Below are 16,684 nucleotides of genomic sequence, written 5' to 3'. Positions count from 1 at the left end.
TGTATCATGAAGAGAATGAAGTGTTCGCTAATCGAGGTGTCATTTCGGCAACGACGCCGAAGAACAGCAGAGGCTGTTCACGACGAACTAGAAAACTGTTTTCGTCAAGGGTACCCACGATGGTGAGAGCCGGCTTTTGCGGGTACGCATCACGAAATGCTACCCTGTTTGGCAGTTGTCAGTCTTGATAATGGTCATGGCAGCAGATTGTGCGCAACAGGAGCAGAACAGTTTCAAGATGCCTTTTCATCGCATAATGTTATTTTATCCTCTTTATCAGCGCCGGTCGAGGACGCAGTTGAAAGCCGCAGTTCTCACTTGTCAGATTTTAGCACCGCTAGCAGCATCCCTGACATAGAAAGTGCAACGTAAGAGTTGGCGCGAATTTCTGACAATGAGGAGTTGGTGGGTTATGAAGATAGGATGACACCTGAGTCTGGTTCCGCTACTCAATGTCTAGAGCACGACTTGCGCGTGTGGGCAATTAATAGCCAATTGCCTGCTTCTCACCTGCATTCCCTGCTTAAAGTGCTGAAGCCATACCATCCAGAGTTACCCACGGATTCTAGAAAATTACTAAAGACGCAGAGGCATAGTGATCCAGCAGTGATGAGCGATGGTCATTACCACTACTTTGGGATTTTTCGTTCTCTGGAAGAACAAGTTGTGCATGTTCCTTAACGTCTGCACTTTGTGCGAGGGCATTACACCAGTTCTCATGCATTCTACTGGAAGATAGCATAGATCCAGCGACATTGTAAGCAAGGAACCAGAATTTATTCTTTCACTTAACACTGACGCTGCTGCATCATGCCAGTAGTGTAGTATTTGCCCTCTCATTCTTAATCAGATGTATACTCTTATAACCAACATTTATGGGACTGTGCAGCGATTTGCACCAAGGGTAAGAAAAGTGAAATATTCATTGGAATGCAATCATCCTTCATCATCATCAGCCGGACTATACTCGCAGCAGGGCGACAGCCTCTCCCATATTCCCCAAATTAGCCCTTTCCTGTGCTAGCTGCATCCACTTGACCCCTGCACCCATCATCAGTTTGTGATCTAGCTTGTGTAGCCCACGTAGAATCGGCCGTTAGCAACTATGCCTTTCAAATTGTGCACAGCAGTGAGGCTGAAAAAGACTATAGGCTGGGCCTGCCCTCTTCGCTCAGTTTACTTTGTCGGCCACCCGCCATGGTACAATTGAGGGAAGACAAAGGGAGTGATGTGCAACCACCTCCAGCCGGCTACGCCTTCATCTACAAACGCCCTTGTGGGTTTAAGCAATTGAATGGCCGTCCCCATGGCTGACACCAGTAGGTCCGCTTGTAAGGCAGGATTCAAGCGAGACAGCAGCACTGGCCATTGCTGTGAGGTGCGGGAATGAGAATTTTTGTTTGTACATTATTTGCTTGCTTTGGAGGAATTTTAGGTGGCATGAATAGTCGATGTCTTTTATGTAATGAATGCATTTTTTAGCCACTTTCAGAACAATTTGTTGCTCAGGCTGTTAAAATATGCTCGCGCTGCCAGGGAAGGGCGGATTTTTTTCTCACTATTTTGGTTTGAGCCAAATGACTGGACATAAGTTCTTTGTACAGAGCTGTCCAATGTCTGTGCTCATTGAGGATTGTAAAAGATTTGTTATTAGACGTGTGCCCACCAAGATGCTTATATTAGGAAATTTTTGGTTCTTTCTTTTTTTTGCAGGGATGCAGCTTTGCTTGTCACATCATGAATTAGAAGAGACCATCATCGTGAGCAGCTGGAGGCTACCAGAAGATAAGCATATTTTAGACGTGCTAAATTGTTCAGGCAAATGTTGAGAGTACTTTAAATTTGTAGTTTTCCAGTGCAACGGTGCATGACCAAAGAAGGGAAGAAGGATACTTGAAGAAAACAGCGCAGCAACAGGGACAAGAGAGAAGATGAGACAGGTGCTGACTAGCAACTGAAGGTTTATTGAAAAGGAATGCATAAAATATACTCTCTTCGCAACCAAGAGCGTGCATGAGCTGCGCAAACAACACTGATAACCTGTCAACTTCAGTCATGGTGGTCAGGATACAATAGTTCACAATCATTAACAAGGACGGATGGCCGTTCATGGCTGTGAACTGTTGAATCTTGACCACCATGACTGAAGTTGATAGCTTATAAGTGTTGTTCGCGCAGCTCATGCATGCTCTTGGTTGTGAAGAGAGTATATTTTATGTGTTCCTTTTCAATAAACCTTCAGTTGCTAGTCAGCACCTGTCCCATCTTCTTTCTTGTGCCTGTTGCTGCGCTGTTTTCTTCAACTTGCCGTTTTACTGAAGTTGGGAAGAAGGATAAAACACAGCACTCACTGACAACTGGTTATTTAACGGCGCAGACACTGCTTAAATGCCTTCAGACCAGCGGAGCAGGAAAAAAACAAACTTATCACACCTTTATCATCAAAACTATGAAAGAAACATCATTTCTGTGTTATATGATACAACTGAAGTATTGCTCGCACATTGTGAACCAGCTTTTTTAATATGATGCGTCTCTGTTCCTTCACAAGTGGCTTGCTTCTGCTAAGGATCTTCACACTTGAAAATCTCTGTACAATCACTGCAGTGCTTGACAAGTTTGGAACCTGTCCTCATTCTTTAGATCTCCTGCATGCAGTTTGCATTTACGGGCCTCTAGCATTTTGCCTCCATCGAAATGCAACCACCGCGGCCAGGATAGAACCCGTGTCTTAACAGGCCAGCAGCCGAGCACCATAACCACTGAACTGCCGTGGCGGCTCATGTATGTGTGTGTGTTCCGTAGGGCTGGAAAACTATGAACTTAAATCAGTGATGCTAACCAGGCCAACAACTAACTCTGCTGTTCATAATACCTCTGCTCCTTGTTTCTAAATGGCCAATTAGGTGGCACTGCTACTTTGTTTATTTGTTGCAATTTTGTGCACAAAATGAATGTCTTATATTTGGGAAACACAAAGTCCAGGTGGTGTATGTTTGCAAGGTGTGCTATTGTTGTGTAGATAGTTTACTGAAGTGTTTTGTATTTCTAACATGCCAGTTGAGAGGTGTGTGTGCATTTTCATGCTATGGTAATGTGCCTAGTAACTGTTTAAAACATTAGCTCTGGTTCTTGTTCCTGAGTAGCTCACATGTGTGCTGCTCATCCCTTTTTTCTTAGCTAAGCTACTTCATCAAATTGCATGTTGTAGGTGTCACCATGCATGTATATCTTAGAGCTTAAAGTAAGTGCTCTTGGAAGTCATCTTAAGGTGAATTCGCACGGTGGACTGAATTGCAAATCTTGAGGGTGAACTGTGCATTATGTGGCTTGACGTCGCGAATTGACGCCAACCAATTGGTGTCTGCAGATGGAAAGAGGAGGGTGTTTTTTTTCTATTAGGACAAGATCTGCTGTTTTCATCTCATGTGTGAATGCTTTCAGCATGCGGACACTGCCTTTACTTGAGGTGATGCTAGAGATCTTTTTGCGACCTCATCCGTTGTGTGAATATACCGTAAAAACCCGCGTATAATACGAACCCGAATATAATACGGGGCTAAGATTTAGAGACGCGAAATGGGAAAAAAAGTTTCACCCGCGTATAATACGAGTAACACAAGCTCATAGAAGACATTTATTCAAATCGCATCCCGCACTTCACTTCAATTACTTTGTTCTTCAGTAGCGCTTTCTTCGAACATTTCTTTGTCCGACAAATCATCCCAAATGTACTCATCTTCCGTGCCATCGAGGGCGTTCGAGATGCTGCACTTCTTAAGCCCGCTTCAGCCGCCCGGTTGGCGTCACTGCAGGCTCACCTGAGTGCATCCACTCTGCGTAGCACCGCCTGACTGCGTCCTTGAACGGTTTGTTTACACAACCATCAAACGGCCGCGAAAGCTTTGTCGCATTCCGCTGCACACGAAAAGGGCTTCTTTCTGTTGTGGCCATCCACGAATGCTTCCTTCGACGACACCAAACTGCCTCCCGGCCGCACCGTTGCCGATGTTCTCCGCAGCCAAAATTGCTTGAAAGTAGCCGAGTACTGTTTTCGAGACCGTGACATCGTGCTCTCTAAAACAATATCCACTTCACGAAGCGTGCCTTACATGCTAGCACGTGTGTTGTCAACAGGCGCACGGCACACCGCGACCCCCCGGCGCACCCAACGGATCAACAAAGAAACGACGTCGTGACGTCATTTGTCGAGAGTAACGAAGCCAAGCCGTAGCCACGCGCCAATAGCGAAGCGAAGCCATAGCCACGCCGCAAAAACGAAACCAAAACATCGAGCAACTTCGAAAATTTTTATTCGGATCCGCAAATAGTACGAGGTGGAAATTTAGGACGCTAATTATGGGAAAAAAACCTCGTATTATACGCGGGTTTTTACGGTACCTTTGATGTGCATTTTGGTGTAAGGACATGAACTCTAACTAAACCTAATTCACAGAACTGGCCCCAGCAATGACATCCATCGATGGGACGAGTGGCAGTGGGCCAGACGAGTTTGGTGAGCGAACCTTCTTGTGATGCATGCCATTTTTTATTTTTCATAATCAAATCGGCCTAAGAAACTGTTCACTGCAAACAAAGGATTTGTCCAATGAGCGCCTGTTAACCCTGTCCTGTGCCACTTGAGGGCGTCTTATCCCCTGAAACTTCTACTCTCATCCTTCCACCATCTCTGCTGTGCCCCTAACTTTGACTGTATGTGCTACATTGACCTTTCTTGAAATTGGTTACATACCCTTCCCAGGCCCCATTTCTTTCTGTACTTTTTATCTCTACTTTGTGTCGCTCTCCTACTCTACTGTGTGATTACATCTATACCTTTCGATAGCTTGCCGTCCTGCCTTCAGTTGCATTTAAAGCCTTTTCATTAAGCTTCATGTTTCTTTCCCATAGTTATCTAATAATTAAAAGCTTTTTAATTGATTGACATCCCCTTTCTTGTGAATTAACAAAATATATTAGCATTATTCTGGTTGTCTGGTACATTCACAGTTGTTAGGCGTTGTACCGTGTACAGGTTGAAAAGTTTTCTGGCACAGTGTTCCTGCTGTCCTTCAGCAGATGCGCAGTTAATTGAACCTGACGTCTTTTTTTTTTCTTTTTGCACTGCCTATGAGGCTTGCTGTACTGCCCCTTTCATTTTTGGCAGGATATGCGATTTTTCTGAACTGCTCTCGCTCCGCAGTGTTCTGCTGTGTCTTTAAGGCTCGTTTATGGGGGTTCAACGTCCCAAAGCGACTCGGGCTATGAGGGACGTGGTAGTGGAGGGCTCCGGAAATTTCGACCAGCTGAGTTTCTTTAACGTGCACTGACATCGCACAGCACACGGGCCCCTGGAACTTCGCCTCCATCGAAATTCCATTGCCGCAGCTGGATCGAACTCTCGTCATTTGGGTCAGCAGCCAAGCGTTATAACCACTGAGCCACTGCGGCCACGGTTGTCACTTGTCACTTAGCCCTCATTATTTCACCAGTTATCTTTTTAGCCATCAGTGTTAGTGTAGTTTGAAAGGGTGTGCGCTAAAAAAGACGTACACAGGAAAAAGATAGAGACGACAAAAGAAGCCAGGCGCACATATATATCCGCTGATAAACAGATATGAGCTGCGTGATGGAGCGTGACCCCATCAACCAAACATAAGACAGCGCAAAAAATGCATATCTAAGTGACATTAAAAGAAACCCAAGAAAGTGAACATATCAAACACCTGCCGAGGTAAGGTAAAAAAGTGGGATTCGTATCGGCTGACAACAATGCATAACAACATGGGAAAACAGAGCTGTATGAAAGATGACACTGAAAAAGAGGATAACACCATAAAAAAGGCTAACAACATGACGAAATTTTTAACAAAGAACAAGTGAAAGATGGGGATAAAAACCGTGTAAAGGGTGGTAAATAAAGGCACATTGGAACATCTAAAAGGACACTAAAACATAGAGAGGCGAACGGGTTAATAGTCTAGATGTACCCATCCAGAAAGGCAAGTTCATTTCTAGACAGGTTAATGGAAGGCGTGCTAACGCACTTGTCTTTCCTGAGGTGAATAAAAAAGGCCTCGATTACTTCTCTTTCTGTCTTGTCCTGAGCCTTAGCTAGAAACTTGGTTTCATTAAACTTGGGGTAGCAGTTCTGGCAACTGCTGCAGTGTAACGGAAGGTTACCTCCAGACCTGTTCTTCATGGTGACGTTGTGCCTGCGGGCGCGCTCATTGAAACATTTCCCGGTTTGACCCACATACACTTTGCCGCACGTCAAGGGAATCTCGTACACAACATTGGCAGTGCATTGTGTGTACACGGTTTGATGCTTGATATTACAGGCCTTCTTAACACACTTCCTGGTCACCATCGGACATAATTTCGCCAGTTTGCAAGTAGCCGAAAAAACCAGCCTAACCCCGTGACGAGACGCAACTTTCTTTAAATTGTGTGAAAGACCATGCAGGTAAGGTACCTATAACCTGCACAGGTTTCCGTTCTGTTTGATGTTTAGCATGCTCCGAGTTTTTAATTTTTTGCAAAAGGTTTTCAGACATGTTCGTGACCAGATTTGCAGGGTAACCTGCAGCAGAAATTCGGTCGATCTGGCACTGGAAACTTTCACCTATCTTGTGGCCGCAGGATTTTTCTAATGCAGATTTCATGCAAAGAGATACTATGCCAAGCTTTACCAGCTTGGAGTGGGCACTATCATAGGGCAAAAGTGACTTCTTTGAGTGCGGCTGATAAGACCAACACACATGATCATTTGTAAAAATAAGCTGTAAGTCAAGAAACTGGAGTCGATCATGATCTGCTCGTTCATGCGTGAATTTTAGACCCCTCGATGAAGAACAGAAGGTAGTGAGAATTTGGACTACAAGTGTATCAGCAGCACAGTATGAAGGTGCGTTAAGAAGGACAAGATAATCGTCGACGTATCTGAAAATACGTGTTATCCCTGTGTCCTTCAAGCTAGCTTCAAGGCGCCGGTCAAATGACGCCAGAAAAATTTCGCATAAGACCGGTGCGACTGAGGAACCTATACAAATTCCGGCTTTTTGCAAGTAAAACTCATCCTGGAAGCAAATAACAGTGGAATCCAAATAAAACAATAGTAGGTCCAGAAATTTTTCAGTTGTGACACCGGCAGAATTTTGAAACCTGACTTCGTCAAATTCTTCCAAATGTTCACGAACAGCATCCAACAACCCGTCGTGAGGCACAGAGTAAAATAAGTCCTCAACGTCAATTGAAAAACCAGTTGTGGCCGATACCTTGCCTCCCTCCAGTACCTGCACCACTTCCTTTGAGCTTCGAACGCGGTAAGGGTAAGCGCCAGCTATTCTGTCCAGTTGGCACCGAAGGAAGTCACCCACAACTTTTTGCCACGTATCCCTTTCAGACACAATGGCACGTGGTGGACAAGCAGGCTTGTGCGTTTTACCTGAAAAGAATATTTCGAGGCATCCGGTCTCAGCTCCTTTGACCGCCTCGGAGCATGCTAAACATCAAACAGAACGGAAACCTGTGCAGGTTATACCTTACCTGCATGGTCTTTCACACAATTTAAAGAAAGTTGCGTCTCGTCACGGGGTTAGGCTGGTTTTTTCGGCTACTTGCAAACTGGCGAAATTATGTCCGATGGTGACCAGGAAGCGTGTTAAGAAGGCCTGTAATATCAAGCATCAAACCGTGTACACACAATGCACTGCCAATGTTGTGTACGAGATTCCCTTGACGTGCGGCAAAGTGTATGTGGGTCAAACCGGGAAATGTTTCAATGAGCGCGCCCGCAGGCACAACGTCACCATGAAGAACAGGTCTGGAGGTAACCTTCCGTTACACTGCAGCAGTTGCCAGAACTGCTACCCCAAGTTTAATGAAACCAGGTTTCTAGCTAAGGCTCAGGACAAGACAGAAAGAGAAGTAATCGAGGCCTTTTTTATTCACCTCAGGAAAGACAAGTGCGTTAGCACGCCTTCCATTAACCTGTCTAGAAATGAACTTGCCTTTCTGGATGGGTACATCTAGACTATTAACCCGTTCGCCTCTCTATGTTTTAGTGTCCTTTTAGATGTTCCAATGTGCCTTTATTTACCACCCTTTACACGGTTTTTATCTCCATCTTTCACTTGTTCTTTGTTAAAAATTTCGTCATGTTGTTAGCCTTTTTTATGGTGTTATCCTCTTTTTCAGTGTCATCTTTCATACAGCTCTGTTTTCCCATGTTGTTATGCATTGTTGTCAGCCGATACGAATCCCACTTTTTTACCTTACCTCGGCAGGTGTTTGATATGTTCACTTTCTTGTGTTTCTTTTAATGTCACTTAGATATGCATTTCTTGCGCTGTCTTATGTTTGGTTGATGGGGTCACGCTCCATCACGCAGCTCATATCTGTTTATCAGCGGATATATATGTGCGCCTGGCTTCTTTTGTCGTCATTAAAGTTGGAAGTTGCGCTTCTTTCCTGTCGTCTCTATCTTTTTCCTGTGTACGTCTTTTTTAGCGCACACCCTTTCAAATATGAATATGTACCAACTAGCCCGTCAAAAAGCTTTACTACTGTTAGTGTAGCAGCCGATCAACTCTTCACTGAGATGTGTTTCTCATAGTATTAATGTTTCTACAAGTTTTAATACAGCATAACCCTGCTGATGTACTCCTCACGGGACTAAAAAAAATTGGCTGTGGCTTAGCTCAGCTATGCCAGACATACGTAGCGAGAGGTAATGGACCTTCATTGGCTAGGCGAACTCGTCGAGCTGCATCTTCACGGCGTCGCTTATTCAGACGTTCTGCATGTTCTTCCTCGGTCTCGTCGCCTTTGCCTTGTTTCGTTCCAACAGCTAAGCTTGGTTTGTTTCAGCCTCTCCGACTCGCTCTCCATCTCTGGCCACAACAGCTTCAACGAACCGCCCTCTTATACAGGCCGCTGCTCATTCATTCATAAATCTTTAATCACAAGGATGACCTGAGGCCCAAGGGGGAAGTGGGTTGGTTAGGTGAAGGTGAGGGTGTCGGTCTCTGACATGAAGTCTAGCAGGGCACTGAGCTTGCGCTTGGCGTCGGTACTGGGGGCCGTCCAGTCATCGTATGTCTGGATGTGGTAGGCAGAGGTGTAGCAGGCGCAGAGGCTCGCAGTGCCAGGACAGGTCCAGATCAGGTGGTGCAAATCAACAGAGTCAGCAGGGCAATCGGGGCAGCCGATCCTGGTTCGGTGCCATCGACTCGGGATGTCCGGGGTGTACGCTGCATCGGCTCGCACCTTGTGAGCGAGAACTTGGGCCGGGCGAGAAAGTCCAGAAGGAATGGATGGAGTAATGTCTGGGACAAAGTCCCACGACAAACCCCTCTGCTCTTGTTAAAGGCGTGTGATGATAGAGTCAGGTATTATGAGCGGGATGGGAGAACAATAAGGGTGGTCCGAGTTGGTCGGCTCACGTTAAGGCAATGCCGACGGTCTTCCTCTAGCTGCGCGCCAGCAGCCTCGTGGGCAGTCCTGTTCCCGGTCCCTTGTGCGTGATTTCTGGGTGTCCAGTGAATGCATACGTAGACCTGGGAGGTCTCTTGCTGTGCCTACTGCTATCTCTGGCTCTCCTCCTCCTCTGACGTTGCACCAGATGGCGCGGCTCCATCTGGCAACGGTTGCTAGGCAGCGGCGCAAGAAGCGGTGTGACCACGGTGTGACCACCGCCGCAGTGAAAATGCTACTTTGCGACCAATAGCTCTTGCTAGAAAAAAAAAAAAAAATGCAAGAGCGAGGAAACATTAGAGGCAGGAAGTAGGACAAATTTAAAAATGACAGGAATGAAGAACTAAACACATTTATTGCAGTGCTGGCACTTGAAAAAATCATGCAGCATTGTCTGCTGCATTTTCTTACGTCCGGTGAGGACTACTCATTTCTCCAGAATTTACGGGGCTATGTGGCTGTTGCGATCGTTGCAAACATACTTTCTGAGAATGTCTAATGCCGCTACAGCCAACATAATGGTTGGTTCCAGCGGAGGCTAGCCCTCGTCCTCTTTGTTGCCACTGCTGTGTGCATCCAGAAGTCACAAAAGATGTGATGAGGTGCGGAAGGACAAAATCAATCGCGCCAGCCACACTAACACTAGCAGCACAATTACAAAGAAACAAGGATAGGTGAAGAAAAAATTAGCTGTGGTTTAGCTCTGATTAAACATGGCGAGAAGCGGTAGCTTCATGTGGCTGCGCTTTGCAAAGCTTTGTTTGTTTCTAGTTTCTCGGCTTGTTGAAAGATTGTTGTTTCTTTGGACTTTGCCGCACGTAGCTACGTGAAACTACTGCTTCTCACCAGGTTTAACCGAAGCTAAACCACAGCTGATTTTTTCCTATACCCGTGGTGTTAGATTTTCTGCGTGTGGAGCGCTAATCTTCCTCTTTGTATTCTTCGTCTTCCTCTTGTTATTCCTCTTCAAACTCCTCTCGAAATCGCCTGTCACTGATCAATCATGAATCGCTCGAATCACAAATTACCATGATATTGCATGAGCGGCTGTGTAACCTAGCAGTTAGTATACAAGAAGCACATATACAGGGTGTCCCAGCTAAAAGTAACGAAGCTTGTAAAAAAGAGGATGATCCCTAGCCGAGTGAGACCAACTGAGGGTTGTTGCCAGTCGCGTGTCCTAGTCTGTAGTATTTTTTTTTATTATGCAAACATGATTAATTAGCAGAGACTAATTAGCTAACTTTTTAATTATTGCCTACAGGAAGAAAGTGTCAATGCAGGAGTTGTAGATCCCTTTGAAAAATAACCGTTTGCCGTGTTTGCAGCCAAGTACCACTGATACAGCTTCTTTTATTTGACTTAAAAGAAAGCCCGCGAAATACAAAAAGAGCCACGTGATAGGGAAGCAGTTTCAGCGCTCCCAGACGACCAGCCAAGCAAAGACATTCGCTTATCTTTGCAACGTTGTCCCGAACGGGGTTCGGCGTTTTGTGATGGTTGCGAGATATACGTAATTAACTCTCGCATCGGCGCTAGGGCGACCGTTTCTTCAGCGCGTGACGGTGCAAGTTAGCGGCACGGCCACATTCCTATCACTCGAGGCGAGGTTACGCGTGAAAAAGCGCTCCATGCGAGCCGCGCTTCACTTCCTTGAAAAGCAGCACCCGCTCACTTTCCATGACACATAAGCAGTTCCTGGTGCATATCTCGCCACCTCCTCAAGACGCCAAAAGCTGTACGGGACAGCGTTGCAAACATAAGCGGATGTCGTTGCTTGATCGCTCGTTTGGGAGCGCTGTAACTGCTTCCCTATCACGTGGTTCTTTTTGTATTTCGCGGGCTTTCTTTTAAGTCAGATAAAAGAAGTTGTATCAGTGGTACTTAGCTGCAAACAAGGCAAACGATTATTTTTCTATGGGATCTACAACTCCTGCATTGACAATTTCTTCCTGAAAGCAATAATTAAAAAGTTAGCTAATTAGTCTTTGCTAATTAATCACGTTTGCATAATAAAAAAATACTGCAGACTAGGACACGTGACTATCAACAACCCTCAGTTGGTCTCACTCGGCTAGGGATCATCCTCTTTTTAACAAGCTTGGTTACTTTTAGCTGGGACACCCTGTATATCTCCAGTTTTATTGAATTGTCACACCGTGGGTCTGAAGCTTAGTGGTTAGCGCACCTGGCTCTCGCCCAATGGACCTGAGTTTGAATCCCACTGATTGTGAGGTTTATTTGTTTGTTTATTTTATTTGTGGCAGACTTGAAGGTCATGTTGCGTACATGGCGATCTCAGCCGTGCACCTGTAGCAGTGAAGCTACTGCTTCAAAAAAGTGCAACCACTGTTGATGATGAGGCACAGCCTGTCTGAATGCCGTCTGCCTAACACAGTGGTGCTAGACATGCCAGGCCAAGTAAAGCCGCTTTAGAAGTAAACATATGACCGCCACCGTTTCTCATTTAGGCTGGCATGGGGTGTTATTTCACAAGTATTACTGTGTAGGAATGTGGCCGAAGTTACAATGCAACGAACAGCAGGGTTTATAATGCATGGAACCCTATTATCATCATGCCAGATCTAGACCACTACAATGTGTAGCAGCCAGGAAAATGCAGCACCCATCAACTCAGCAGCGAGGTTCTACTGTGCAAAGCTTTCACTGTTACCTTGAGAGCAAAATACTTAATTTTTTTCATTTACTTGATAGCCCACAATGTCAAACTGAACTCAGTTTGCTTTTGCTTATATGTGCTGCTGAGGTGCATTGATATTTGTGTACTTCCTTTTCTTGTCAAAAAAGTATGCTCAGCCGAGGAGATGGAGAGCGCCGCGGACTGCCAGCTCCAGCTGCCTGGTGGGCAGGACACTGTGATAGGTTCTGCTAGGGATGATGGAAAGGTGATTGTGCGTGTTCTTAAGTCATATAGTGTATCAAATACCATAGTAGAGTGAGTGAATGATTCTTAATTAAATTGGGGCTGGTACATAGTGAAATGGGTACAGTTTAGAGGATGATGCTAGCTTACAGTAGAAACTTATACTAGTCCCAGTAAGTGTGCCGAAAAGGGTAGTGTGCAAAGCATAGATGTGTGGTTTCAGACAATATCATGTAAGGCACAGGTCAGCATTTCTAATTTGTCATTTTTGTACTTCATTACCTGACGATGCCATAATGGGTCTGCAGTTATTCTTGTCCTGAGGAAATTCTTAGTACACAAATAATTTTTGATCATGAGGAGGCTGCCTTGTTCTGTCAGGTATGCCTAGTTGTTGGTATGTGAAATTTATTCTCATTTCTGAAGTTTGTTTGAATTGGGGCAGTATGGCGGTATTTGGCGGTATTTGACTCGGAATGAAGAGAAGCTAGAACTGTCAGAAGATTGTGCTATATATTTCATGTTGCACGCAAGCAATTTCTTTTTTTTCGAATTATAAGGCTAGAAATAAAAAATCTACTGATTTTGGACACTGCTCGCTGTAAAAGAGTGCATTCATGCCTACATAATTTTTATGTTTTTCAGCTGTTTGTTTTAAGTTATGAAATATTTAAAATCCCTTGATTCACTGCTGTTAATGTGTACAAATGCGAAATTCTCCACGTTTGCTGCAGGTCTATGCAGGCAGTGGGCTCTGGATGGAGCCTGGTGCCTGGCAGATGCTCCTGAGAGCACCAACAGACTCAATGTTCTGCCGCGGTGCTACTCAGGTGTATTGGACACCTGATGAGCTGAAGAGCCGCAGCGTGACTGGCGTGCTTTCAAATAAGTGCCAGTCTCTTGGCAGAACAGAGGCGAAACCGACACTTACACCGGAAAAAGTCTTCTCTGAAAGGTGCTAGTGCTTTTTTTTTCTTTGCTTTGAGTAACACCTAGGCAATCAAACTTTGCTTCAGCCAAATACAGTCGCGCTCACTTACAGAAAGCGTGATAGTCATGGAGATCCTGTTCATTGTATCCGAGGTTTGTAACAACTGCAATGTCCTTATTGCATCCAAAACTGCAAAGTCGGGCAAAAGTGACGTTTAGTTTTTGCAAGGTGTGTTATGCCCATACGTTTCTTCATGCAGGCTCTATCACAGCACTTTCAGAGATCTCCACACTGTTTGTGTGACTCTCGCTAAGATCCGTTCTGCCAGTAACCTGATTTATCTATTTGGTTGTGAAATTAGCATTCTCAACGACTGGTGGCAAGTCATTGTGCGCGTTCTCCGATCTTGCTGCGACAAAGATAGTGCAATTGACATATCTGCACAGAATGTATAAATAGCATTGCCCGTTGTTTCGAGTAATCTCTGTCTTTGGTTTTCATGCAAGCATCTCAATGCATCCAACAACACACAGCAGACGCGGAGTGGGTAGGCCCATGTGTCGTCAGCAATCAGAGGTTGCCAGACAAGCAGTCAGTTCGCAAAGGAAACGAAAATCGTTTTAAAGATATCTGCCGCACGGAATCAACTGAAAGTTTTGGGTATTGTAATTTAATGTGTTGGGAATTAAATGCTACAACAAGGGTATGCATGAAAGTAGGCTTCATGGCCCCTTTAATGGCGAACATTCGTTTCTGTGTTTTTACAATGAGAGTGGTAATTCTGAATCTCACTTTTGCATTTATCATGTATCTAGTTGTGTTCAAATGTGGCCTATTTTGTGTTCTATTGTGCAGCTCTGTTTCATATCTACATGGGAGACATACCAAAGGAGCTCGCAGAGAAGAGACTGAAAGCCGTGCGCATGCACCTCTCACATCTCACAGAAGCTGGGGGACGTGCAACGAAAAATTGGAGGTCATGATGTATAAATTTATTTTGCCACTTACCTATGCCGAAGCCGTCAGGCGTCCCCGCCCAGAAACGTTCGTTTCGTACCAGCATCCACCGCAGTCGACACCATTTCGTCCTGCCTGGCCACCACCGCAACGTTTCCGTCCATGGCGGACACCGGACAACCTACCCATTTGTTATGTCTGCGGCATTCCTGGCCATGTGATGCGTCCCTGCCGCCGCCAAGTGTTGTCCCCTGCTGCCAATACTGACCCTCGAGGTTACGCCTATGCCCCTCCCCAGCCTTTTCACCGCACTTCGCCTTCTGAGACCACTGCTTCCTCCGATCTCAGGCCGTCTATTCGCCGCCGTGCTCCATCTCCGTGTCGTCGCTCGGTTTCCCCGATGCGCCGTCGTCCCTCTTCCCCCTTCGGAAAACTAGTGCCCGCAGTTCCGGAGGCAAGAACTGCTTGCTCGTCACCAAGCTCAAGACCTCGACTTTCTCCGACAAATTTGATCGCGGTTTCTGTGGAGGGCACCGATGCTTTCGCGCTTGTTGACACCAGTGCTGCTGTATCTGTACTAAGTGAGAAATTGTGCCACCAGTTACGAAAAGTGATGACTCCGCTATATGGTTTTATGCTTCGCGCCGCTAATTCGCAACTTATTGCGCCTTTGGGGGCATGTACAGCCCGAGTTACTATTCAGGACGTTCTGTATATTGTTGAATTCATCGTCTTCCCATGGCCGTCTCACGACGTCATCTTAGGCTGGGACTTTCTCTCCCAACATGACGTTGTCATCGACTGCGCTCGTTCCGAAGTCGCCCTTCTTCCCTTCGGCGACGACTCTGTGAACGCTTCCACTAACTTGTGCTCCAAGCTGACTGTGGCTGATGACGTCATGATCCCGCCGTGCTCTGCTGTGCTCGCCTCTGTTCATTGCGACTCTGGATCCAACGGCCCTGTCATCTTCATCCCGTCCGACTCCTCTGCTTCTCGCCACTGTCTACCCCTGCCATTCGCCGTGCTTGCCGTCTCAGCCGGCTGCAGCGCCTTGCCCCTGACGAATCCATTCCTGTGCCCCTCCACTCTTCTTCATGGTGAATGCTTGGGATGTGTCCAGCCTTTCGCTTCCGTCGTCGCCTGGGACCCTTCTGAGGACGACTCCTGCCGCCTGCAAGTGTCTTCACTTACTTCCTCCTCACCGTCTCCTCAACCCGTTCCCGAGGCCGTCTTTGTGGGCTCAATCGACACAAATCTTTCGCCACCGGAGAAGACCCAGCTTGCGGCCCTGCTAGATAAGTTTCGGTCATCGTTTGACTGCTCTCACCACCGTTTTGGTCGCACTTCAGCTGTTACCCATCGGATCGACACTGGTGCCCATTCGCCGTTGCGCCAACGCCCATATCGCGTCTCGGCCACCGAACGCCAGGTTATCGACACCCAGGTCAATGATATGCTGCAGCGTGGCGTCATACAACCATCACACAGTCCTTGGGCTTCCCCCGTCGTCCTTGTCACCAAGAAAGACGGCTCTATCCGCTTTTGCGTTGACTACTGGCGCCTCAACAAAATCACCCGAAAAGACGCCTCTCCGCTACCCCGCACCTCCACCAAGATGTAACGGCCTTTATTGACAGTTGTGAAGGCCGGTTAGAGCGGGCAAGGACAGGTCCGGTCCCGGAACAGTTCACGCTCTCGTCTCGCGCCGCGCGTCGGCTCTGCTGCTTCAGCTGCCGATCGTCGTCTTCTCATCTCGCGCCTCGCCTCGGTTCTGCTGCTCTGACTGCTGATCATCTTCCTCTTTACAGGTTTCTATTTTATAATAAAGCTTTCGTTTGCCCTAAATCTGGTTGTCAGTATATATATCGTAGGGCATTACAGACCCTTTTGGCCAGCTTAATTGGAAAATATTATTAGTAGCAGGCGCTGCCTTTTTGCAACAGCTTGCGATGCACTAATCGAAGAAGCTATGTTATCATGCGCAATGTGCAGCACACATTTCTGAGTGATGAAAAAACTTATCTATGGTGCGCCATTAGGACTGGCGTCCCTCATTAGGCCTAACACTATCCCGATACCTGCAAGCAGGATCTGTGCCAACAGGCCGACGCCATTAGAACCAACAGGTCTGACACCGACAGGTCCATCACCATCAGGCCATCACCAACAGGCCCGACAGGCCCAACACCAACAGGCCCGACAGGCCCAACACCAACAGCCCAACAGGCCCAACACCAACAGCCCAACAGGCCCATCACCAACAGCCCAACAGGCCCAAATTACGGGTTCCTTCAGCCTTCAGACCGATAGGCTGAAGGAATTTTTGACTGGGGAGCGTTTTGTTTTTGTTTTTCACTGTATTGCTGCGCTGTATTTTGTGTATTATATACTATTAACCAGCACACCAAGAACCCAACAGCTAATAATGTATAACT

General features: G+C 46.3%; 1 protein-coding gene across 1 annotated transcript; it reads left to right on the top strand.

Moving 5' to 3' along the window:
* Window positions 1-2,198: 2,198 nt before the first annotated feature.
* On the top strand, window positions 2,199-16,094 carry LOC149353291 (uncharacterized). The gene is made up of 5 exons (XM_089582459.1): window positions 2,199-3,469; window positions 4,457-4,516; window positions 12,286-12,383; window positions 13,096-13,316; window positions 14,148-16,094. Exons 2-5 carry the CDS (start codon window positions 4,471-4,473, stop codon window positions 15,868-15,870), a joined length of 2,088 nt encoding a protein of 695 aa, XP_089438585.1. The 5' UTR covers window positions 2,199-3,469; window positions 4,457-4,470; the 3' UTR covers window positions 15,871-16,094.
* Window positions 16,095-16,684: the final 590 nt, after the last annotated feature.

The sequence above is a fragment of the Amblyomma mixtum genome, chromosome 3 (genome assembly GCF_055824585.1).
Source record: "Amblyomma mixtum isolate Tamu chromosome 3, ASM5582458v1, whole genome shotgun sequence".
NCBI classification, from domain to species: Eukaryota; Metazoa; Arthropoda; class Arachnida; order Ixodida; family Ixodidae; genus Amblyomma; species Amblyomma mixtum.
Note: the sequence above shows the minus strand (reverse complement) of the source record. Positions and strands in the feature narration are given on the sequence as shown.